Source organism: Anastrepha ludens, chromosome 5, assembly GCF_028408465.1.
Source record: "Anastrepha ludens isolate Willacy chromosome 5, idAnaLude1.1, whole genome shotgun sequence".
NCBI classification, from domain to species: domain Eukaryota; kingdom Metazoa; phylum Arthropoda; class Insecta; order Diptera; family Tephritidae; genus Anastrepha; species Anastrepha ludens.
This window is the reverse complement of record NC_071501.1, coordinates 24,259,255-24,286,358: the sequence shown is the minus strand read 5'-3', so window position 1 is coordinate 24,286,358 and position 27,104 is coordinate 24,259,255. Positions and strand designations below refer to the sequence as shown.

The 27,104-nt window shown below is 37.8% G+C and overlaps 1 protein-coding gene across 1 annotated transcript in view; it reads left to right on the top strand.

Annotated features, from left to right (window-relative positions):
* The window catches only part of LOC128863936 (potassium voltage-gated channel protein Shaw), a 117,845-nt gene extending 91,410 nt beyond the window's left edge, over window positions 1–26,435 (top strand). The window contains exons 4-11 of the mRNA XM_054103364.1: window positions 16,274–16,406; window positions 16,479–16,658; window positions 16,730–17,350; window positions 17,429–17,725; window positions 17,831–18,040; window positions 21,319–21,428; window positions 21,492–21,560; window positions 26,139–26,435. Of these exons, the coding sequence (XP_053959339.1) occupies window positions 16,274–16,406; window positions 16,479–16,658; window positions 16,730–17,350; window positions 17,429–17,725; window positions 17,831–18,040; window positions 21,319–21,428; window positions 21,492–21,560; window positions 26,139–26,388 (1,870 nt within the window). The 3' untranslated portion in view covers window positions 26,389–26,435. The remainder of the gene's footprint in view (window positions 1–16,273; window positions 16,407–16,478; window positions 16,659–16,729; window positions 17,351–17,428; window positions 17,726–17,830; window positions 18,041–21,318; window positions 21,429–21,491; window positions 21,561–26,138) is intronic.
* Window positions 26,436–27,104: the final 669 nt, after the last annotated feature.

Sequence of the window (27,104 nt, the reverse complement as noted above, 5' to 3'; positions counted from 1 at the left end):
CAGTATACCTTGCTATCATATTCCGTTTTATCTTGATGGCTTTAGTCTTGAAACGTTTCGTAAAACTGATCACCGGTAAAATCATGTCCCACGGCATTGAGATCTCAGAACTGAGCTCAACAAGAATATCGAACTTTTTGGGATTTTGATGAACATCTGAGTCAATGGTAACTTTGGTTAATATTTTTTTTACCTCTTTAAAAAATTATTGTTCATACTTTAAATAAAGCAATATGAATCCAGCTTTCGAACTTCATACCAAACTTGGATGAATGAATGAAGGAAAATGAGATTTGCACTTCAACTTCATGGTCTTTTGCGCCCTCCACTCATCACAGTACCTTATCCAAATTCAGTTCCCCTAATACTTATAAACCCAAAATAGAGTTGGATGGGGCGAACTTGCGTTTCTTTTGGCTGCAATTGGCCGAGATGTATCAACTTCCGTAGCGATATAGCGTCACACTCGAGAAGAAGGCGTACTGGAGATGCCGGAGACTGGTCGTACAAATGTCAGGAGATAGTGAACCATATCCCAATTCAAGGCAGTTGACCTCGAAATCTATAGTGGCGTGTGAAAATGCCCGTGAGTATTCTCAGTTTATCCGTAGCGAGGGCTATGAGTTGCCTTAACCTCCTTCGATTATACCTCCCTGATAAGGGCTTCGCATACGAAACTTATAAAAATTCATCAAATTTCCATCTAAATTTTAAACATTTTATTCGATTTATAAGACTTTTGGATTTGCAATAACGAGTCATGAAATTTTAATGAAATAAGTTCCTTGAAATACACTAACTATCATTTTCACTATTTGTCTACCGGGCCCATCTGCAAATTTTCGTACATAAATTTGGGTCATCTTAACCAAATATTTAGCATAATTTCAAGTTTCCCAAAACCAGGTACAGAAAATCGGCATTTCTTAAATAGGCCGTGCGGTTGCTCCTTCTTCAAAAGAATGCGTGAGTTGACCCTCTAATTTCTGCTGTACGGTTCAATGCGACCAGTAGCACTTTCTGTCAAAAAATTACCGGAAATTGTTCAATAAAACGCAAAATAATTGTTTAATCATCAAAATTTATTTTGTCGCCTTCAAAATAGGTTCCATTCCAAGCACAACACATATGCTAACGATTAGTCCAGTCATCGAATCACCTTTTAAACTCGTTTGAAGGGATCTTGTTCAGCTCCTTCAGTGAATTCTCCTTAATGCCCTCTATCGACTCAAAGCGGCGTTCGCGGCGTGCCAATTTAAGTTTTGGGAAAACCAAAAAGTCATAGGGGGCTAAGTCCAGTGAATACGGTGGTTGTTCGTTGATATTTGTCGAGTTTTTGGTCAAAAGAGTCTTCACAATATGAGCCTTGTGAGACGGTGCGTTAAGATGGTGCAAGATCCATGGGCTTTCTTTCCACAAACTGGGCCGTTTACCGTAGAACCATTTGGAAGGAATTTGAGGTACACAACACCACGACAATCAAAGAAAATAAGTAGCATGACTTTCACTTTTGACCAACTATGACGTGATTTTTTGGGTTTCGGGTCATGTGGATAGCCTCATTTAGCCACATGAGCCATCTGTTGACTGGTTTGCATGTCAAACTCATATACCCACTTCTTATCACCTTTTATGATGCGCTTCATTTTCTCAAGCATGCCTTCAGCCACCTTATTCCGATGAATTTTTTGCAAGAAATTCAACTGTCTTGGAACGAGTCGAGCAGCCACGCGTCTCATGCCCAATTGATGGTGTAAAATGTTGCGACCTGATTCCTGAGGCACGCTAAGATCACGAGCTACCTCCCATAAACTTAAATGATGGTTTTCCAGCACCATTTCCTTGACTTTGTCGACGTTTTCATCCGTTGAAGACGTTGATGAGCGACCAGATCGGGGCTACTCTTTCACGATTTCCCGGCGCTCTGCAAAAGTCTTATGCCACTCATAGACCCGTGCTTTTGTTAAAGCACACTCGCCATAGGCTTTCCGCAACATTTTCAATGATTCGGCACACGAAATCTCGTTCAAAGCACAAAATTTATGACAAATTCTTTGTCCGATATTTTCGTCCGTAGTGAAAATCGCAGCTCTTGCCTCTTTTTATTTTAATTTAGTTTTCACTTTTTTCAAGAACGAGTCACTCTTGGTATGCCTGGTAATGGTTTACCTGATTTCCAGATAAAACTCCATTCATTCCACCAAATGCAGAGCTTAGTGTTCGAACCGTCGATATATGGCTTCGTCGTTAATGTACACTAGGGCGGGTCGATTTAAAAATCGCTCATTGCCCGGTAAAAATCGTATTCTAGGGATCAAAATAAGAAACGTTGCCGAAGGAACCATACCTCTAAAACGAATTCTGACCCCTATTTGGGTCGAACGAAAAATTCCACTTTGACCCATTTAGAGTGCTCCAATCGAGTCCAAATGTATGACCGACCCCCACTAACTGCGGACGGCCGATCCACCCACGCCAATGACACACATACAATCATTTCAAAATATCACCATTTTTGGCCTTTACATGAGAAAAGAAACTAAAAAGTTCGACCCAAATTGGGGGACATCAGAATTCGTTTTAGAGGTATGGTTCCTTCGGCAAAGTTTCTTATTTTGATCCCTAGAATATGATTTTCACAGAGCAATGGGCGATTTTTTTGCCTCCCCACAAATCTACCCGGCCTATTGTACACATAGCTGAGACAAATGGACTAGGTTTAGCGTAGTACTGTTTTTTTATCTTTCGATTAAAGTAGTGCTTCCGCGTTCCGTTCTCTGACACCAAAATCCATTCCCTTCTTGCCGCACCAGCAAATATTCGCATGTTGAGAAGCACCAATCCAGAAGCTACCGAAAATTTGTCTCATCTCTCCTTTTAGAATTAGTTATTTTGTTTTTTTTTTTTTTGTTTAACTTCAATATCTCAGGTTCAGTCGATTTCTATGTATAAGTATCTCCCACAACGAAGACACCGCGGAAATGGCAATATCCGCAAAAGAAATAAAAGTCGCCACTGGGTTAAAGTTATATTTCATAAATTTTCGCAAAAATGCGGCAGAAGTAAGATTTACTGTATTGTTTTCGTCATCAAACCACATCACAACAAAGTGCGCTGTGAGCAATACTTTATTGTTGTTGGTGTTTTTTTTTTCTTCTTTTTTATGTTGGCATTGACGCGATTAAGCACGTGCTATGTCACTCATGCTTCGGTGTCATAGTCTGGCGGCGAAAATGCAATGCAATTTCATGCGTCTTTCCTCCCAGCTGTGAGCTCATTTTACGTACGATATCAATTCTTGCAGAAAATTGAGTCTCCCTCAATTTATTTGTTTGTGTTTTCAAACATTTTTGATCTCTGTGTTAGTGCAACGTGCGCGAATGCACCTACGCAAGCAATTGTGTGCTTATATATCGGATCCCTGCAGGGATACTGAAGACCTGAACTAGTTAAAGAAATTGCACATTTTCGAAGTAGCACATTTTCGGTAATTTCGAGGCACTATGGTTGCGTTGACCGCCTTATGATGCTAATGAAGTTCATTAGATTTTAAATGTCAAGGCCAGCTACAGTTGCGGATAAATATCTCGGTGGCAGAATATCTCGGTGAAGGAGCTTGAAAACTTAGCAGCTTCAATGCCCAAACGTTTGCAAGCAGCCATCGATGCTGGTGGTAGCCCAACAAAATATTAATTTCCACAAATTTAATCAGTTTTCCTAGATAATTGTTATTTTCTAAGTTCGTATGTACACTTTTGGAAGTGCCTGTTTTTGGTTTTTCGTGAATAATTTTTAGAGTGAATACTGAAAATAATTTTTTTGTTTTACATTTGTTAAATAATTAGACTTAAAACAAAACAGCATCATTACATTTCTTTTAAATGCTTTAGATTGGGAGAAATTAAGAAAAAACGGGGTTGTACGGAGAGTTTTGCCCGAAACTGTATATCAGCAGGCGTAACAAAGAAGTAAGAGCCGAGATACTTAAATATTAGCCCCGCGAAGGCAGGGCAGCTAAGGAAAAGGTGGTGCTGAGACGATTCGCACTCATCCTCTATACAGCTGAAGAAAAGGGGACTCGAAATATTTCCAAGTCTCACCGTATGCACACCTCGCGGATGGTGCCCTGTGAGAACACCCACGAAGTTCGAGATTTTCTTAACCTCAGAAGATCGCCAGAAGGATTTAAGCTATTAAATCTATAAATATTATTCCACAGATTAGTAAACTGAGGTCAAATAACTTAAATATGTAATGCAAAAAATTCTTTTTCTGAAACCTGAATGGTGCGTCAGTGTTCTATCTTATCACAAAGCCTTATTTGCCATAGATGCTGGTTATTATTAGGAGGAAATTTAGCACTATGACCTTGAAGATCTATAGGGTTTTCCAAACAGAGGTGTTATTTTGATTTCCAAAAAAAAAAAAACAAAAAAAATGCTATTTTTTAATATAAATGATCGGATGTGTATTTCATTATAAAGAGGAAGGTATGCCTTTAATAGTGGAAAATAACATCAGCCAAATGACCACCACGACCACACTTACAGGACAATATCGTTGTCATGAAATTTTCCATAACCGAATTGCAAAGTGGCTACCCTATGTCCTCGATAGCTTCACGAAGTCCTTCTTTGAGGTCGGTCTTGAATCGATCCTGGGCTGTTGGCGTAGACCTTCTCTTTCACGTGGCCCCAAAGAAAAAAGTCACAATGTGTTAAATCACAAGATCTAGGTGGCCAATTGTGATCACCTCTTCGAGAGATGACACGGTCCGGAAACTTTTCCCGTAAAAGATCAATGGTTTCGTTACTTGTGTGGCACGTAGCGTCGTCTTGTTAAAAAATAAACGTTGTCCAGATCAATACCATCCAATTCCGGCCATAAAAAATCCGTTATCATCTCTCGATAGCGCAATCCATTCACCAATAACACCTGTTATTGGAAATCCCTACATTATGACCGCTTTATGGATTCAGAGTATTTATCTGAGCCCAACTTTCTCAATAAATTTTGGTATTTGTCCTTCTTTTTTGAGTTTACTTCCTCCTCTGGTAAAATATGTTTACTCAAGCGCTTCATCTTCTTCATACATAACCTTAAAATTCCATTGGATAATATTTCCATGCATTACTCTTATTCAATTTCCTGCAATCCTTAAATCAGCTTAGAATAAAATTTCCTATCATTTATTATCCCAGTACGATCTTCTTTGTTTTTCCTCTACTTCTTCTTATAGATATAATTCATTGAATTTAAAACTGGTCTGAAACTGAAAAAGGGATGCAGAGCGTACCAATTACCACTTGCCAAATTTACTACTAATTCCGAACTATCGAAGAGATCTATAGAGGAATGCGATTGATACTTCCTAGGATACCGCCGTGTAAAATTTATCAGTTCTTTACGAGAGTTGGTATCATTCGACTATATTAAAAAAGATTTCCACTATTTCAGCCACTGAGATTTTTGCAATAGTGTAGAGCTTAATTTCAATAAACTCTTTATCACAATATTCCCTTCTAAAGAGGACTGGGGCAGTGCTACGGAAGATGATGAAAACAGAGTCAATATATTTACTGACGAGTCTAAGCTCATTGAACAGGTTTGCGGAGTAGTTTCCTCTGAAAAGCTAAACATCAGTGCATGCAGACAGAGACAGAGACAGAGACGGAAACAGAGACAGAGACAGAGACAGAGAGACAGAGAGACAGAGAGACAGAGATAGAGATAGCTAGTCCTGTGAGAACTTTCCAGATTCTTTGGCAAATCTGAAAAGATCCTTCAGTTTGGGAGAACGAATATTACTCATTGTCATGACATTAGAACCCGAAATTCGTAGCCTTGCTCAGGCGAAGACAGCACACTCACAGAGAAAATGTTCAGTGCTATCCGTCTCCTCTTGGCAAGGCAGGTAAATCGGTTCCTCATTGATTGGGTTGTGTCCTGTAATAATACCTTGATGTTCGGCGAACGTCTTTTTTCCAAGTTTTAGAAGAAAGCTCGACAGTTTCCTGTTTGGGCTTTTCACAAAAAAATTTACAGTTCCGCAGCGTTCTAGATTAGACCGTCCCGCTTTATGTATATTGCATACGTAATAGCTTATCCAATTCACGATTCCTGCAGAAATAATTTCGATTATTGGATCTGGTCCCTGTGGGGTAACAGCTGATCCATCCACAGTTGGCCAATTCATTGGCAATTTCATTCCCATAAACATAGCACTGCCCCGTTTAAGTGCAACTATTGAACAATCTTTGAGGTTTGCTTTGCGTTCTCCAGAGCCTTTAGTGCAGCCTGGTAGGTAGGTAGGTGAAAAGGTTGAAGTGCCAATCTGACACTCCACAAGTAGCATTAAAGCGCCGTTTTTATAGGGTTATGAGACCTCCAACAGGCAGATATCTACAATCAGCCAGAGCTGTTGATATAATGGAGAAGATTGAGGGGATTTGGTTTGCGCACTGTCCCAGGCTGTCGAAGAAAGAAGCATTCAGTGGCCTTAATCGTCTAGCTACCAAAACCGGGCATTTACAGAGAAAGTGCTCAACAGTCTGCTTCTCTGAAAGGTCCCCACAGCTTCTGCCAATGGGGGTTAAATGGTAACCCAATCTTTACCGCGTGTGTGCCTGACTGTCTCAAAACACTCCAGTCTGTTTCCTGCTCCATCTTGTCTCAATTATTCATTCTGCTACTTTCAGAATTTCCGACTCCAGAACTTATTTCATTTTTGGACTCATCGGTCAGAAAAATATTCGTCAAATTTCTTTGAGGGCCCTCTTGATTACTCCATTACTTACGCAATGTTGTCAAATTTCCTTGCAAATGAGCTAGAACTGGTTAGTAACGGGTTTAAAGTTAGTGAAAGTCCAACAGCTTGCAAGTCGACTTTCCTGCAGGTTGCGATTTTAGTTCCACACATATTCTGTTTTCACTGTTGTTCTTATTGTTGTTACCTACCAGTAAATGCATAGACACAAAGCTCATGACTGTGCGTCCTTCGATAGATGCATACGCGTACTCGTTTGTATGTGGGCATGTGCTTACGTATGTGGTAGTAAGCCACACTTTTCCTCGCTGTCGGTTGTCGACTGCCAACTGACGGAAAACAATTTCTTTTATAGCATTAATAATTTCATTTTATCACGCTTTAGTGAAAGCGGATTACCGCATTTTACGGATTTTCTTAAAACGCCGGTGGGCCCCGCCGCTCGTCTCATTCTTCTCAATTATACTTTTCCAACATATACATTTGCACATATGTATTTTCACATACACATGCGTTCTGTTTTTTCATGATTTTTTCCTTTTTTTTTTGTGTTCGCTAAATTAGTTTGCTAAGCTTCAACCACCTGCTGTGCATTAATGTCTTTATCATGCCTGTCGCGTATGAGAGACGAATTATTTATATTACTTACATCCTCTTTGACGGCATATTCACATACCATATGTATGTATGCTTGTGTGTATGGGTATATCCCGAATCTTTAAAGGTATATTTATAAAAATGGAAGGATGAGTATGATATAGGTACATATCTGCAATAGTAATTCATTGCATCTCAGTTTTCAGAGTGGTTCCAAATAAGAGCTGAACGGTACAGTTGGTGCATGGTTTCGGCGATAGGAGCTACCCATTTTAGGTCTCATTTATGTATGTTAATTGGCTAACCCAGAACAGTAGAGGACATAGGCAGCGAGGTTAGGTTAGGTTGAAGTGGTTGTTCACTGTGGGACATACTCAGACTCATATCCCATTGTGATGCCGCGTGGGGAGCTTGTCCTTCATTATCATCATTTGGCGTTATAGTTTTGTGTGAGCTTTGGCCTGCTGCACACAATGTCTCCATTTGCCCCGATCTTTGGCTTATTCCTTCCATTTGTTGACCATGAGTTTCCCCATGACGTCCTCTAGTTCGTCAATCCATCTTGATCGTGGTCTGCCTCTTGCTTCCGTTGCAAATGTTTTTGCGTCAATTTTATTTCGTGGAGCTCTTGTGGGGCCCATTCTGATGGTATGGCTTGAGTTTTGATAAACCGCACAACATTTTCTCCACTTATAAGTTGGTTCAGTTCATGATTCCATCTTATACGCCACTCACCGGAGTCTTTGACTGCACCGCAGATTAGCCTCAAAATGTTTCCCTCGAATAGTAATCTACTAAAATCCAAGTGAGGTTTTCAAAAATGTTTAGAAGGCCCCTGATTTACACAGTAACGAGATCTTCCAATTCATTAAAAAATTCCTTACCTAAAATAATAGATCTGGTTAGAGCAGAAAAATGGCGCAGAAGGTGCGAGATCGTGTTTTTGTCTTCCTCATCTGCAGAAGTCATGTGCTTGCGCACCCATCCTCTGGGCGCCTCTGCCTATTAGGCAGTGTCCTGTTATAACTGAAATCAGTGTGCTAAGGCTATGCTTATTTTGCCTTACCAGAGATTCTGTGCATTTAGCATTGACAGTCGGCCACAATTGTCGGGCGATTTTACAGCTGGTTTTATTACGTCAACTTTTACTCGCTGCTCCTGCATGCAGCTGCAGCTTACATAACCGTAAGGGTACACCTATACCATTGTCTGTGTACTGACTGATGAGAGTTTAGTGCCAAGCCTCGCTAGTTCATCGGTCCTGCAGTTACCTTAAATCTCACAATGACCAAGAACCCATGTTACCTCTGGGTGAAATAACTAAGGTGAAATGACCTACCTTCGATCCATCCCATTGCCTTCCAAAGAGTTACTTCAGCAGAGCATTGAAATTATGTTGAGTTTCAACGCTTCAGCTGAGAGAATAGGGATCGAAATCAAATGCAGGTATCACCACGGGCCTTAGGCCCACCAAGTGTCTTGTCTTAGACAAGCGACCTGACTAATACAACTTAACGCTTGGGTTTCTCTTTGATTGTGCTAAGTTAAGACTCCACTACTAACGAAAGTTGTTGCTTTCTTAATCTTATGAACTATTCCACGCGTCTCCGATTCCAAGCCATTAGCCTTTATAAAGTGAGATGATTTAATGCAGATTAACGCAGTTGTCATACCGAAAAATTAAGTAGATTCCCAACCGAGTAGAATTAAGATTACTTCTCGAACAGAAAAATTGTTGCACCGACAACTTCTCTTGTTCATCTCGGCAGACTTGTTTGCGCAGACAGCATAGGGAGGTACTCATCCATCGGCGGAGGGGTACTAGTAACTTATCAGAGGCTATTTCTGCTACAGATTTTCGGACTCTAGGATCATATTTTGAGCTCTTCCTATTAAATATGGGTACTGAGCTTTCACTTCGCTTGACCTAAAGGTCTTTTCCTACCGCTTCACCCGTTTTCATCAGTAGTTTTGTAGAAATTGATTGGTGCTCAGCCTCAAATCCTCAATGGTTATCGCATTTTCTATATAATTATTTTCAGTATTGATACTCGTAAGTCCAGAAATCGAATTCAAAGATTGTGATTGTTACCTTATTAGCCACTTCGGTCTCTTCAATATCGCTAACAGTTAATTCAGGAATCGAAATGAATGATGTTAGTTGCTCCCTTATTATTTACTTTCTTCTCTTCTATGTCACTAATATCAGTTTCGAAACTACCCTCCGTTAACATAGATGAAGAAGGGCATTGCTTTGTAACCTTTATTTTCATTACCCAGCCTTTAATGTTAACATCAGTTATCTAAACTAATCTCTAAAAGTTTTATTTAAGGAAAGTCTGCTAGGAAAAACCACCATTTCGAGCGCTCTACAGTTTCCTTGCCGAAGCTATGCTTGTCTAATGTCTGCCGAGCCCAAAAGTAAAAACTGGTTCTGTTTCATTTCTCTTCTTTATCTCATTTGCAATCCGTTATTGGTTCCGTGTATCGTTTCTTTCTGGCCGGATACTGCATACGAATTTTTTTGCATAGAAGTCCCTGATCAACTCGACTAACGTGCATAGATCTTCATAGTTGGCTAGTTTTTCATATGTCGTTTTTCTTTAGTTTAATTGCTCATGGAGCCAAGACCGTCTCTGAATCCATTCGTCATCGTCGAGACATTTTTTTGTGGCGGTGAGGTTGGGTTAAAAATGCCTTCGCGCCATATAGCAACCATCGTTACAACGAGTGGGCTGCTTCCACTAAAAACATCCCTCCTCTTGGATTTTTCTCCCCACCTCGGGACTGCTTCCGCATTGCTTCGCGTCCTTAGAAAGACACTTTCACTTACTCACCCTGTGGAGGTTAACTTTCCCATATACGTCACAAATACTTGCGAAAGGTCCTGTGTCCGGACAATAACTGCGTGAGGTCATAGTTAACTTTACCGTGCTTTCTTTCTACCTACTTTTTTAAATCGGGTATTAGGCGCGTCGTAGCCGAATTGGTTGGTGCGTGACTACCACTCAGAATTCAGAGAGAACGTAGGTTCGAATCTAGGTGAAACACCTCGGCAAGCAATGGCATATCTCCGACTGTATTTCTGGCATGAAAAAAGCCCTCATAAAAACTATCTGCCATTCGGAGTCGGCTTGAAACTGTAGGTCTATCCATTTGTGGAACAACATCAAGACGCACGCCACCAATAAGAGGAGAAGCTCGTCCAAACGCCCAAATGGGTGTGCGCGCCAATACATTGGAATACTTCATATTTCTATTACTGTACTTTGCCAGGATCTTAACTGAAGCGGCCCTACTCTGTTACTGCATAGAAATCCTTGACCAAATGCTCCAGACTGACGTAATTCGAACTATTAGATTTGATTCCATTAAACTCCTACTGCTTCCATTTAGATCGATCTGTATCCACAGCTTATATGGCAATCCTTCAATTTAATGGCTCGTAGGGTAAAAACTGTTTCCATTCACTATTCATCAAATGCTGCCAGCTTTGATCCAGTCACCACTGATCTTTCAATTTCACTCAACTTCGACCTGTGTTCCTAGTCATCTGCGCTTCACAAGTTGAATACATTTATCCTAAAGCTCTATGGCTTCTGTTTCGTTCGCAGCTTAAATGAAAATTATTTTTTCATGAGTTGCCGTACCTGTAGACCACAATATACCGAGCCTCTGCATGTTTCCGATTCCTATATCATAGCTCCAAAAGTTCTGATGTGCTTGTTGACAGAGTCTGTTCCCTACGTGCTTACTGAGGTATGGTCTCAAACTGGTCCAAAATTCCTTCGGTGTTTGAGAATTACCGTAACAAGTAAGGTTTACAATTTGAATCATTTATTTGCTCGTGAGCGCATATTGGTTCCATATCAAAAACGTCAAGTTTCGTTCCACTCTGGCGACTCTTCAACTTACTACAGGGATGATACAGCTTTGTTGCGCTGAACTAAATTTCATTTCGGTATTCAGGTGAGTTGACTTAATTTTTTGTTTACTCTTACCTTTACCCAGTTTATGTCGTTTACGTTTCTAAGCACTTAATTTTTTTCTTAGCTGAAGTCTGATTCCTGTACACGGGTACACGTTTAAGTGTATTTTATGGTCCGATACAGATAATGCGCAGCGGAGGTACCGCATAACGTCAATGAATTTGTGCTTCAATTCGATAGTATCGTTCGACAAAAATCAATAATAATTTTTGAGTAATTGAATGTATCTTCTTTCGGCGCATAGCCATATTAATGGCTAATGGGGTGAGGATAAGTATTTAAAAATATTTATTAAAAATTTAGTCTCTGAAAACAATTAAGTTGATAAGAAAACTAGAAACTTAGTGTGCAGTATGGCGAATATATACAGGATGGCATACAATTTAATTAAATTGGCGTCATACTTCAGACATATTTCGCAGTTGTGAATTGGATAGCTGCAGACATGTAATGGAGCCCTACCAACAATCGGTCGGTGGTGTTGGCGCAGCGCGAATATCGACGTCGATTTCCTTACAGTGTCGCGCTAGCTGGGAAAACACCCAGGAGTTTAGCTGCTCGACTCGAACAGAATGGAACTGCCATTTCATCACCATTTTCCCTGTTAACAAAACTGGAAGTTCAAAACCTGTTTTAGGCTATTGAATTCATAACAAATAATTAAAAAATAATAAATAAATTATCATAAAAACCATTTTTTCTTTTTTTTTTCTTTTTTTTAATATCAAAAAAATAATTTAATATTTCGGATTATTGAATTCGTAACAAATAATTAAAAAAATAATAAATAAGTTATTAAAAATAACTTTTTTAAAAATTTTTTAAAGTAAACAATTTTTTTTTTGTTTTTTTAGTTTTTTTGTTTTATTTAAAAAAAATATAAAGAATAAATAAATTATTAAAAACAATTTTTTATATTTTTTTTAGTTTAAAAAAAAACAACAATTTAATATTTCAGGCTATTGAATTCATAACAAATAATTAAAAAAATGATAAATAAATTATTAATGGACTATGAATAAGTTCGTGCGGTTTTTTTTCGAAATTTGAAACTTTATTGACGTAAAATGGTTACAAATTTAATATTCAAAATATTGTCCATCGCTTACTACTACTTTTTCCCATCTTTCTGGCAATTCACGGATTCCCTTTGTGAAAAATTCGGTCGGTTTTGCCGCAATCCACGAATCGATCCATTTTTTGACTTCATCGTAATTACGGAAGTGCTGGTCAGCCAGGCCATGTTGCATCGATCGGAAGAGATAGTAATCGGATGGCGCAAGGTCTGGACTGTACGGCGGGTGGGGTAGGACATCCCATTTGAGCGTTTCTAAGTATGTTTTGACCACTTGTGCAACATGTGGCCGAGCATTGTCATGTTGCAAAATAACTTTGTCGTGTCTATCGGCGTATTGCGGCCGTTTTTCTCGCAGTGCTCGGCTCAAACGCATCAATTGTCGTCGGTAGACATCCCCCGTAATCGTTTCATTCGGTTTCAGTAGCTCATAATACACAACACCCAGCTGGTCCCACCAGATACACAGCATAACCTTCAGGCCATGAATATTCTGCGCCGACGTCGATGTTGAAGCATGGCCAGGGTATCCATACGTTGCCCGACGTTTTGGATTGTCGTAATGGACCCACTTTTCATCGCCAGTCACAATTCGATGCAAAAAACCCTTTCTTTTGTGCCGTTGAAGCAGTTGTTCGCATGCCATAAAACGGCGTTCAACGTCTCTTGGCTTCAATTCATACGGCACCCAATGGCCTACCTTTCGGATCATTCCCATGGCTTTTAAACGTTTGGAAATGGTTGATTGATCAACTCCCAAAGTTTTTGCAACCTCTTCTTGCGTTTGAGCCGGATCTTGATCGAGCAATTCCTCCAATTCGGTATCCATGAACTTTGGCGGCGCACCCTCGCGTTCTTCGTCTTCCAAGCCAAAATCACCACTTTTAAAGCGTGCAAACCACTTCTGGCACGTTCGCTCAGATAGAGCATGCTCACCATAAACTTCCACCAAGATACGATGACTTTCGGCTGCTTTTTTCTTCATATTAAAATAATGAAGAAGAATTCCCCGCAAAAACACATTATTTGGCACGAAATTCGACATTTTCAAGTGTGGTAAAAATATTGTTGTTTACGCTTCAAATAAAAAACTTATACTGACGTTTGTGCCTTACGACAGTAGCTCTCCAATGAATGTTTGGAAATGTGGATCGATGGAATAATAATCAAGTTACGCCATCTGTTGTAAAACCGCACGAACTTATAAATAGACCTATTATATATAACTTAAATTTTTTTTTATTTCAAAAAAATTATTTAATGTTTCAAGCTATTGAATTCATAACAAATAATTAAAACTTTTAAATAATAAATAAATTATTAAAATAAAAACCTTTTTTTTATTTTTTTTATTATAAAAAAAATAATTATTTATTAGCCCTAAATAACAAATTATTTGAATTCATAAAAAATAATTAAATAATTAATAATTAAAAAACATTTCTTACTTTTTTTTGACGTGATAACGTCTTATAATTCGATTTAGCCGGCTGCACGCACGAAAAAATGTGTCGTTACCGTGCTCATTCGTCGTTACCTTGCTCATTTGCCGTTACGTTGCTCATTCGTCGTTACCTTGCTCATTGTTGTTGCCTTGAATGAACTGCAAAGCGCGGAACGAACGACAAAAAGCACAATCGGCCCCCGCGTTCGGCAACGTTCGACATCTGGCTCTGTCCTACTTGAGTGAGCATATATATGTATGTATATGTATGTATATGCGAATTTGTATATAAATTCACATACTTGTATTTGCATATGCCTTCTTCCTGTGTGCATGGTAATGAACCATTTCTCTGTTGAGAATAGGACGATGATAGAAAAAGTAGGAAATGAAAGCAGGTGTTTCGAGTGTAAAGTGACTTGAAAAAGGATCGATGATGTTGCCTCTTAGTGTTGTTGACTTATTAACGTCTGACGCACAATCGAAATTGATGATGTCTTTCATGAATTTGATAAATGTTTCGTCATTTTTCACGTTTTTGTAAATATAACTTGACCTATTCCATTGCGATTCCATTTACCTCCTCCTCTATATCCATACAAAATATCTATCAAACAAATACAATTAAAATTTTGTTTTGAAAATTGCAACCCTTACATCAGTATTTTCTTATGACGTTGTCACGTTAAACTATCGTCAGTAAACCGACTTTACAGACAAGCTCTTTTTTAATTAAAAAGAAAAATTTAATATTTCTGGTTATTGAATTCATAACAAATAATTAAAAAAATGATAAATAAATTGTTATAAATAACTTAAAAAATTTTTTTTTATTTCAAAAAAATTATTTAATATTTCAAGCTATTGAATTCATAACAAATAATTAAAAAAAAAATTTAAATAATAAATAAATTAATAAAAACGAACTTGTTTTATTTATTTTTTTTAATATCAAAATAAATCATTTATTATTTAGGGCTATTGAATTCATAAAAAATAATTTAAAAAATATTAAACAATAAAGAAATTATTGTAAAAAACATTTTTTATTTTTTTTTAATTAAAAAGAAAAATTTAATATTTCTGGTTATTGAATTCATAAAAATAATTAAAAAAATGATAAAAGAATTATTATAAATAACTTAAATTTTTTTTTTTATTTCAAAAAAAATTATCTATTATTTCAAGCTATTGAATTCATAACAAATAATCAAAAAAAAAAAATTTTAAATAATAAATAAATTAATAAAAAAAAACTTTTTTTATAAATTTTTTTTTTAATATCAAAAAAATAATTTATTATTATATTATTGTTATTATTATTATTATTATTTAATATTATATTATTATAATAAGGCTATTGAATTCATAAAAAATAATTAAGAAATATTAAACAATAAAGAAATTATTTTAAAAAACATTTTTTATTTTGTTTAATTAAAGAGAAAAATTTAATATTTCTGGTTATTGAATTCATAACAAATAATTAAAAAAAAATAATAAAGAATAAATAAATTATTAAAAATAACTTTCCTTTATATTTTTTTAATTTCAAAAAAAGTAATATATTTAATATTCCGGGCTATTGAAATCATAACAAAGAATTAAAAAGAATGATAAGAATAAATAAATTAATAAAAACAACTTTTTCATTTTTTTTAGTTTAAAAAAAAAAAAAAACAATTTAATATTTCAGGCTATTGAATTCATAACAAATAATTAAAAAAAAAATTTAAATAATAAATAAATTTTTAAAAAAAACTTTTAATAATTTATTTATTATTTAAAACTTTTTTTATTTATTTTTTTTAATATGAAAAAAATAATTTATATTAATATTTCAGATTTTTGAATTCGTAACAAATAATTAAAAAAATTAATTTTTAAAAATAAATTTAATAAAAAAAAAATATTTAATATATCAGGCTACCGAATTCATAACAAATAATTGAAAAAATATTAAAAAATAAATAAATTGTTAAAAATAATTTTTTTGTAATTTCAAAAAAAAAAAACTTTTTTACGTTTTATAAACCTAACCGCCTAAATAACCTGTTCAACCGCCTAATCACTTAATGATTATTATGCATATCCCAGTTCAGTATGAATTCTTAGTAAAACTCTGCTAAATTCGCAAAAACTTATAAAACTTTTCTTTGAATTGAGGCTCATTTAAGCGAGTATCACATAAGCGCTTTACTTGCTTAACTACTCTATAGTTATGCGCCTCAGTTTTATATACTTTTTTCGCCACTTTCTACAGAACGAAGGCTACTCACATCTCAAGTTCTACGAACCTGCTTAAGTACCCCGAAAAATTGACAACCTTAAATTAAATTAAAATTAAATCTTTCAATGAAATTCTATTATTTTATCTCCCTTCGACATTTCTCTATTCACAGAACCGGCAAACTACACTACCCCACGGATGTGTGTGGACCACTGTTCGAAGAGGAACTTGAATTTTGGGGGCTAGATTCAAATCAAGTAGAGCCTTGCTGTTGGTCCACCTACAGCATACACCGTGACACGCAGGTAAGAGCAAAAACAACGATGTTCCCACTGAATGCAATCATTTTAGTCGCACTTCTATTTTTGTTTTTTTAGAATACTTTAGCCATTTTAGATAAATTAGATATTGAAAATGAGAAACCCTCGGAAGAACAAATTGCACGCCTATTCGGTTTCGAGGATGCGCTCATCAATGGACGTCTCAGTTGTTGGCAGCGCATCAAACCGAAAGTGTGGGCACTCTTTGATGAACCCTCCAGCTCGACGGGTGCTAAAGTGAGTTAAATTTTTGTGCGTTGGTAAATTTACTTCTTTTCATTGTTTTTGCTTTCACCCCTTCACCGCAGATCGTAGCTAGTATGTCAGTTTTCTTTATATTCGTTTCTGTGATATCGTTCTGCCTGAAAACCCATCCGGGTTTTCGTGTGGACTTTCCCGCCACTCACACCGATCACGGACCAAGTCCGTCGGCTGCACCGCATACACCACCAGTGAATATACCAAGTATACCTCATCAACACAACATGCCACAGGTGCCGCCGAGCGCCCATATAGCCACCACAGTGACGGCGACGCCGGGTACACGCAGCGGCGCTGTGGGCGGCGTCACGCAGCCGTTGCATGGGAACAGTGTCGGTGCTGGTATTGGCATTTCCAATGTAATGGGTATCAATCACACGCTCGCACACACCTTCAAAGTTACCAACTATACGGTACCGGGGAATTCGAGCAGCAGTCAACCGATAGCCACATTTTCGCTAAAGGGCGGCACTTCGAATCGCAATCGGCTGAAACGTTCGATACTCAGCGGTAATGTGAAAGATTTGATCGAACGCAAGTTGCTCGGTGGCGTTGATCATCATGCGCATGGCTGGCATGAATCCTATGGGCAACCGCATGAGGCATTTTTCTACGTGGAGTTGGTGTGCAATGTGTGGTTCTTCATTGAAGTGCTCATCAGGCTCATTGTAAGTGATCTCTGTTTATTATGAGCAGATGAGCTTTGTCTCTTTGCGGCTCTGCTAAGTATCTCCATTCTCCCGTAGGTTTCACCGAATATTTGGCAGTTTATCAAATCACCAGTAAATATAATCGACTTCACCGCCACACTCAGCTTCTATACGGACGTCATGCAACGCATGGGCGAATACACGGGGCTGTTGGAGGCATTCTCGATAGTACGCATTATGCGTCTCTTCAAGCTGACGCGGCACTCGCCTGGGTTGCGTATACTTATACACACCTTTAAGGCCTCGGCTAAAGAGCTAACATTGCTGGTCTTCTTTCTGGTGCTCGGCATAGTATTTTTCGCCAGTTTGGCTTATTACGCGGAAAAATTGCAGGTAAGGAGAAGCGCTTTTGAAAGACTTGCATTGCATTCTTTAACTCGTAAAGGAAGTGGAGTGATTAATACAAGATTATTTTTGGTTATCCTCTTTCTCTTTCAGGACAACCCGGAGAATCAATTCAAAAGCATTCCACTTGGCTTGTGGTGGGCAATTGTCACTATGACTACTGTTGGTTACGGCGATGTGGCACCTAAAACATATCCGGGCATGTTTGTGGGCGCACTCTGTGCACTCGCCGGCGTATTGACGATAGCACTTCCGGTGCCGGTTATCGTTAGCAATTTTTCGATGTTTTACTCACACACCCAGGTAAGCAAAGGGGGAGTTGTAATAAATTACTTTTAAGGTTAAAATTGTATTTGTAAGGTTTAAAAATTCCAACAGTGGAGTCCAATGCACTCAATACCAGAGGGTTCGTGACGATGTTTCGTCGCACGAATCTTGGGTTTATAGGGTAGCAAAGTTCCGAAATGGAATGAGATAGATGGTAGGTCCGAATTTGTAGGTCTGATTTTACAAACAAGACCTTAGTTTATCAGCTTATAAAATCCAGCTCGCCCAAGACTTTAAGTCTTATGAAATCTTGAACTGGCCGAAACCAATATTGCTTCGGAACCTTCTCTCTCAAGAAAAAAAAATTTGCGACGAGGCTTATGTTTGACGCAACTCACAAGCAAAGTTGCTGAATTTAAGGTGGATAAAGTCCAGCCATTGTTAAGACGCCATTACTTACACAAAAATTTAGTCTTAATCTACAATATTTTCGACAGCACAGCGCCAATCTGTGCTCAATCTCAGGTCATAGTAGAGTTTAGCGAAACAAGGAAGCAGATCGCTGCGTAAGGACTGTATTTGAGATAAGAGTTCGGGAGGTACAACCATTCAAGATCCCACTTATTTCTCAGGAAAGCACAATAAAGATGGAGCTTCATTTCCTCATGTGCTATTTTGAAAACCCTTTGGTCACAGTACAATAGATGGAGGACTCAGAAAGTTCCGAGGACTCCACGTCATTCAATTTCGAAAGAGGTAGGTTTACCTTTTAACCCACCTTGCATAAGATTTGGGAACCTTTCAGAGAAAGAGACTATTGAGTACTTTATCTGTAAATGTCCGGGTGTAGCAGCTCGATAGTTAAGGTCATTGGGTGCTCTTTTCTTCGATAGCCTGGAGCGGTGCGTTAATCTAAGTCCATAACATTATCAGTCTTCGTCATAACATCAACATATCTGCCTGTTGGAGATCTTAAAATGGTATCAAAACGGCGCTTTAGTGCTACTTGAGGAGGGCAAGAGTGGTACTTGAACTATTTCACAAACCTCTCTATGTTTCCTGTATTAAAAAATTGTGGAAAATGGTAGAACAGGCAATAACGGCAGACACAATTATTTGAGTACTGGCAAAGTATCGCGTCTTATTTTATCAAGATTCGATAAAGTTAGAAGAGAGCACTGATCGTGGCTGTTTCCGTAAATGTATAGGTAAAATATCCTTTCACGGAAACACTAACGATGCGGAGCACTATTCGGTATATTGTCACAAGGTTCAGAGTTCCAATTGACGTATTTTGTAAGATCTGTAGAGAGGAAAAATAATTACAAATAATTCAGCCTGTGTGAATGACTCGCGCTTCGGGGAGTACATTTTGGGAATAAATTCTTTGAAAAGCTGGACGGTTTGGGTTCAGGTTTGCTGGAGGGTCTCCTTATATTTGCCAAAGAATGGGTATGGTTTATGGGCGCTATAGTGGTGCTGAGCTGCATCTTTATTGAGCGTAAGAAGCCTTCGTTAGTTTATGCAGACACCGAAGGAAAGATGTTTTGGAATCCCAAACAAAATCATAAATTTGATTATCGTGACATTAGTCAATACAAATTCAAAGGAAGTTATCAATGGCGAAGCAGCCAGGGAGTTCAAGATATCTTGTGGAGTCAAACAAGCAGACTACTACATGAGGTAATAGACGAATTTGGATGTGGAGACTCAGATTATGAGAAGATATAACGAAGAGCTCGATATACTTGTCAAAAAATAAACTGCGGTAAATAAGTAGTAAGATGACTGGGACATATTAACATAACGCCAAAAAATAGAGAAAAAAAACAGAACCCCGGTGGGAAAAAGAAGCAAAGGAAGACCGCGGAAAAGATGACCGGAATCTGTCGTAAATGATCTAAGTACAGATTAGATTAGATTAGATTTGTGGGGGGTTGGATAAGTCCAAGCACTCAGTCAGTAGACCATTGTACTATACCCGGATAGAAAGAATAGAGATAGGAAAGATAGTCTACCTGTGATCTGAGCTAAGTACAATGAGCGTTGCTCATTGGAAGGAGCAGACTATTGATCAAGTGTCGACTGTCGCATATCCTCTTGTCATTAAGTAGAATGGACTGTAGGTAGCTGGTTGGTCGATTACGGGCCACTTTCTATAGGCGAAGCATCGGAAAAGGCACGTATCTCAGACAGTGCACTCTGCCAATATGTAGAGAGGAGGATAAGACGGCGGGCTATTTTTTGTTCGCCTGCCCGGCCTTCACTCTAATCAGGCTTGAGATCTTTAGTACTGATGTGTTAAGATGCGACCATCTTGGTTCCTTGGCTCAACGAGATCTACTCAGATTTCTTCGGAGGTCGGAAGAGAGATTTAAAGAAATTTAAAAAGGGAACCCGAGGGCAGTATACTGGAGTTAATGTTGTCTGAATGCTGTACTTGCACAAGAAAATGGTCGATTTAAATGAAGGAATGCTGCTACGGAAGTTATGGTCTGCCAAAGACTGTGTAGCTGATGATGGTGATAATGATAAAGGTGCTCTTGATCACCGGATGAACTCTGAGGCTGAAGTACAGCCAATCAAACCCAATGTAGCCCACTTTTTGATGTGCTTTATCGGCTTTTTGCGATGAATGTGTCCTACTACTCGCTAAAGTCGATGAAATTGAACTTTCAGATTGATCTGCATTTGAGCTCTTCTCGTCGCCCATATACTCCAAATCAAATGTAGGCTCTAAAAGCGTAAACTAAGCTGTTGAAAAAAGTGAATACCAGGGCAAATACCAATAAAAAACGCTACTTGCGCCATCTGATTTGCCCCCGAACATTCTCACATAGAATTCTAGGCATCAATTATAAAATAATGAAGACAAGCGTACAAAGTTTGAAAACAAAGTTTTTCTCTGTTTTCACTCACCTTCGATTATAACTTTTTTTTTAATATTTATCAAATTAATTTGAGGTTTTTGACCTTTACCTTCAGCAATCTCGTCTCGCGTTCCACTTTCGCCGCAAATTTATCACTTTCATATATTTTCGCGTTAGCTTCAACTTCCAGTTTGCTTGATTTTAATAAGTTCGCAAGCAACGGATGAATATAGGGCAATATCAACTTTTTCTCAAATTACTTGCACTACCCAACTTTCCTGTGCGCACTCACAGCATTTGGCAGCGCATTAAAAATGCTTTTTATGCAAACATTACCCTTTCATTGATTAGTTTTACGTGTAGATGTTTGCTTGTAATTTAAAATTTTCTGCTTATTTCCTCTTCTCGTTCTCTCCCTCTCTCTCTCTCTCTTCTTCCTTCCAGGCACGTTCGAAACTGCCAAAGAAGCGTCGGCGTGTATTGCCCGTGGAACAGCCGCGTCGCAAACGTGAACAGGGTCCGCCCACACGTGGCCGTGCGAATGCCATCAAACAGACAACTTCACTGCCACATGGCCACCATGGCGGACACAGTGGGCACTTGATGAGCGCCTCCAGCCTACATGGCCCACCTACGGCGCCGACAACGATGTTCAAGGATCCCTTCGGTGGTGCCAAAATCGGTAAGTTTAATTAAATGAAATTTGGGTATCAATTGCCAGTTGTTCCACCTACCCTTTTCGCTTTTTATTTTGATACCGTTACTTAGTGGGCATTATGCCCTGCCAATTTGTAACTGCAAAGCTGCCGTAACACGACACGTGTGCGACATTAGTGAGCGGCGGCTTAAGATGTTCATGCTTATGTGCCGTTTAGCCCATTAGAAGCTGTAGAGAGTGTAAAAAAGAAATGTTCACAAAAAAGCAGCTAATCTTGTCAAATTCACACATACACCCATCCCACTCGCATTCACATTACACACTAATACACATACATGCCTACAGGTATACATTACAAATTTACTTATAAGCTTACAGTTACTCGTATGCGGCCACGTGCATAGTCACACACAAACTTACTAAGATACAAATTTCTTCACATGCTTTACATACGCGCTCATCCTTTCCCACACCTGCCCACGCACCTACACGTGGACTTATATTTTTTAATTTTAATTTTCTCAGAAAAATGTTGTGCCAATATCATCGCCGTAACGTAGTGACCAAATAAAATATTCGATATTGCTGTAATTTCTAATAGAGGGTGTTTCAACAAGATATTTTATTTTAAAATATTCACTACTTTGTAATTGAAAACATAAAATATTGTTTTGAGAAATCATATGCATTGCTAATAAAAATATCCGGACTACTGAAGTGCAAGTGTTTAAAATAATTTAAAATGAAACCTCTCGAAACACCCTCTGATTGGTAATATATTATATTCCAGCGCAGCCTTAACCCAGCTTAGTTAAAAAAAAAATAAAAAATAAGACTACTTTTTGAGTCACCCTGTGCAATGGTAACTTATTTGAATATTTACCCCGCCAGAGTATAGAACATCATTTTTTTTTGCAATTACATAAAATGAAACCTTTTGTTGAAGCACTTGAAATATTTTTATTAGGTTAAAATAAAAATAAAAATTAGTAAATATATCAAACCCTTTTTAAGCATCCTATACATTAGTATTTATTTATTATAAATCTTGGAATATCCGGGTATCAGAGCATTTTTAGTATTTGATCATCTAAAACAATACCTCTTATTGAAACACCCTCTAATTGGCATACTCGAGCGCAAGCCTTAATCTAGTAAGTTTTACAGAAAAAGAAAAGTAATTAGAGAACTAATAAACCCTTTGATAAAATAAGAATTTAAGTATAATTGTAACGAAGAATTTTTTTACTTATAATATAAAATTAGCCCTTTTGTTGGGACACCCTATAACTGGTAATATATTCAAGTGTTAGCCTTAAATTAATTAGAGGAATATTTTTTACTCATCATATAAATTAACCCTCTTATTGGAACACCCTATATCTACTCAAGTGTCAGCCTCAAATTAGTTAGAGGAATATTTTTTATCAATAATCAAAAATTAGCCCTCTTATTGGAACACCCTATATCTAATAATACATTCAAGTGCTAGCCTCAAATTAGTTAGAAGAATATTTTTTATCAATAATCAAAAATTAACCCTCTTATTGGAACACCCTATATCTAATAATACATTCAAGTGCTAGCCTCAAATTAGTTAGAGGAATATTTTTCACTCATAAATAATTTTTAACCCTCTTATTGGAACACCCTATATCTGATAATATGATATATTCAAGTGTTAGCACAAATTAGTTAAAGGAATATGTTTTACGCATATCACAAAATTAACCTTCTTATCGGAACACCCTATATTGATAATATATTCAAGTGTTATCGTCAAATTAGTTAGAGGAATATTTTTTAATCATATCATATAATTTACCCCCTTGTTGGAACACCCTTTAACTGATAATATGTTCAAGTTTTAGCCTTAAATTAGTTAGAGGAATATTTTTTACTAATATCATAAAAAAACTCCCTTGTTGCAACACCCTATAACTGATAAAATATTCAAGGTTTAGCCTTAAATTAGTTAAAGGAATATATTTTACTCATAATCTAAAATTGAACCTCTTGTCTGAGAACTCCATTCATTGCTGTCCGAGATTTCTATCTTGTAAGCATATGCCGTTACTGGGCTATGTCCCGTCAGCTCGACTATAAGAGTTCTATCATATAATCTCGTCGGAATTCCATCGAAAAATCATCTTGAGTGATGTGGGCCATTTCCACTTCGGTGGCTTCGTCAACAAGCAAAATTGTCGGATCTGGGGCTCAGAAAATCCAAGAGTTATTGTTGAAAAGCCTCTCTATCCCCAAGGTGTGACTGTTTGGTGCGGTTTATGGTCCGGCGGAGTCATTGGTCCTTACTTTTTCGAAAATGAAGCTGGAGCAACAGTTACGGTGAATAGATTGCGCTATCGAAAGATGTCCAATGATTTTTTATGGCCGTAATTGGATGGTATTGATCTGGACAACGTTTATTTTCAACAAGACGACGCTACGTGCCACACAAGAAACGAAACCATTGATCTTTTACGGGAATAACACCTCTTATTGGAAAACCCTTTACTAAACGATGTAATTGCTTTAACGGCTGCCTGACTATCGATATAAAAGTTAACCTTAGAGTCTAAGATAAGGTACACGGTAGGCCTAAGGTCCATTACGACACCTGCATTTGATTTCCATCCCCTAATTAGTTCCTTAAACCACTTATACCTTTTTAAGAAGGTAACTGACTAGTGAGACACTTTGTAAATTTCCCTTCAAAGAAATAATCGCCAAGATATTTGGTACGGCTTCTTTGAAGTGCCGGACATTCACAGAGGAGGTGCTGTACCGACTGAAATTCTTCTTCATCTTCACGCCATAGCGCTGCAGTTAGTAGTTAGAGACCACCTTATATTGGTTTCATTGAATACGCTCAAGTCAATCACAATGTACAGTTCGTTTAGAGGAATGCTAAAGTCCTCTACCACTCGCCGCAAGTCAAGCTCAGAGCCTTTTCTCTCACTCCAGAGTGGCCGGGGACCCAACAAAAGTGGTGTGGTTTTGAGGAATAAGCGATAGCGACCTGCTGCATTCTTTAACACATTTTGAATTAATCAGCGCTGAGGTCTTCATCGCTGCTTGACTATCAACAAAAATGGTATGGTTTGCCGGAGGTAAGTCCATTAGTCTTATGTCAGTATTGTTGTTGGTGTAGCAGCATAAAACATTCCCCATACATATATGGGGAATGCTGCTAAAGTGACAGTCCTTGGCCGGATATGAGTCCGTGTCGTTCCGTTAACGTAGAACCGACTGTCGTGGGAACGACATTAGTCTTATCGTCTTTGCTGCTTTGTCTATAGCGTAGATCTTAGCTTGGAAGACGCTACACCGGTCTGGAAGTCTAAAGGAACAGTTTAAAGATAATTTGCACCCAGTGCCCTTGTTCATCTTTTAGCCGTCAGTATAAATATCATCTGATATGGCGCTCTAGTTTGCCAATCCTTTCTGTCGAGTATTCGTATTTTATAGTACTTTTGCAGATCTATCTTGGGAACCAGATAGTCTGTTTTCGAGCATTCCACAGATAGTAGAACCTTGCGTGTTTTCCTTTAGTATGTCTTCTGATTTGATCCTTGAAGCTTGGAGTTGGTCATAGTAGTAACACAAGATAGGTCTGATGCCTTTCCAACTGCGCAAACCTCAGCCTGTGATACACAGCTGTAATTTGGAAGCTAATACGGCTTTCTTGGGTCTGATGCCGGGCATTATATCTAACCGCCTACTCCACTATACTCGTATTAAGTAGGCGGAAGAAGCTGTTTAGCTCACCAGGTATGAAGCTAAAAAAGCTACACTCGCCATTGCCGAACACCCTGCTACAGTTGCCAATCATCATCATAGCATCACAGTTTGGTATGAACCATTGCTTTCGTTACAATTCGCCTTTACGCCACTCCGTCTTTAGCTTTTCTTTTGACATCAGTCATATTTTTTTCAGCCTACCTCTTCTTCTATCGCCTTGTGGATTTGTTTCGTAGATCTCTTTTACAGTTCTATCATTACCTATACGCAGAGTGTGACGTACCTTCGAATTCTTTGAGCTTTAACAGATTAGATTATATAGGAAAAATTAAGTTCAGTGAAGAGTAGAGAAAGGCTACAACAAATCTTATGCCTATTAATAGCAGATATTTTATATCATATTCTTTATGTCTACATCCTTCCCAGAATATTTTGAGCGCTAAATTGAGCCCCTGGCTTGCTTTCGCCAAAATATCTCACAACTAAAAAAAAGTAATTTCGTTCTCAGTTCATAAAAGTCAGATAATTCAAATTTCAATAAATTCAAAACAGATCATTAAAAGTCGAATATTTTTTGGTCACTACACAAATATACATACTTACTCCCTTATGTATTTGTGTATAAATATGTACTTATGTATTCTAGTTCTATGTTTGTACGTGTAATTTCAAAATTGCCACTTTTATTTTTCCGTTTTCTTGTTTCTTTTTCTTTTGCCATATGCTTATAAAAAATATTGTATAATTGTTGTTGTTGCGTGTTGTTGTATACTACTACATACATACTTATTTATAACGTTTTTATATGTGTGTGCGCGTGTGTGTGTGGCCGTATTTGTATTGTATGCTTGGATCACGCAGGCAGCATGAATGGCGTTAATGTGATAGGCCTCAACATGCCGGGGCAACAAGTGCCTTTGACCGCCGCCACGGCCGGCGCCTCCTGCGGTGCTGCGAGGATGCCCTCACCGCTACTCAACCATCCGTCTGGCTCAACGGCGGCAACCACGCAGACATCGCTAATGCTGACCAGCGGCGGGCCAGCGGTCATAAGCTGTAAGTGTAGTTGTAGCAGTTGGTTGGTGATGTTGGACCGCAAAAGGGTCGCTTTTTAAATATTCATAGTAATTTCTACTTTTTCGACCTTCCTTTACTATTTACTTTTGTTGAATATGCATTGCACTCTCTCTCTCTCTCTACTTCTCTGTTTCTCTTTATCTATCTTCTTCTACAATACTATCCTCTTCACATTTCTCAAATCGCATTAAACTGATTTTAATAGAATTTTCCCCTCTTTATTATATTAAATACTTTGCATGAGCATAAAATGTACCCTCAATGAGCTTAGTGCTTTTTTATGTAAATTAGTTACTAAATGCCTTTTTGGTTATTCCCTCTTGAATATATTGCCAATTAAGACATGCATACTCTGTAAGCTGCGTGGGGAATAGTTGGCCAAAGCGAAGGCTATGAATACTGCGACGATATCGTTTATGCTTGACTTTGTGCAAAAGCATAAGGAAAAGTCAGCAAGTTTATTTTCAGGCTTTTACTGATTCCGCGATTTTCGGGATCCTATTTTTACTTTTATTTTTATATTTTTATCGAAACGAAGTATGGATTTTCTTTATTTAAAAAATAATATATTAGCGAATACTTTTTTTTGCGATTTTATTTTTTAATTCAGGGATCCCGGTACTGTCCCGAAATTAAACCAGGTATGGATTTTTTTTAATTAAGGGGTAACACCACTGTAGAAATTTCAAAAAATTGATTTTTTTTTTATAAGCTTAAAAAATTCTTTGAACCTTTTAAAATACAGAACAAAAAG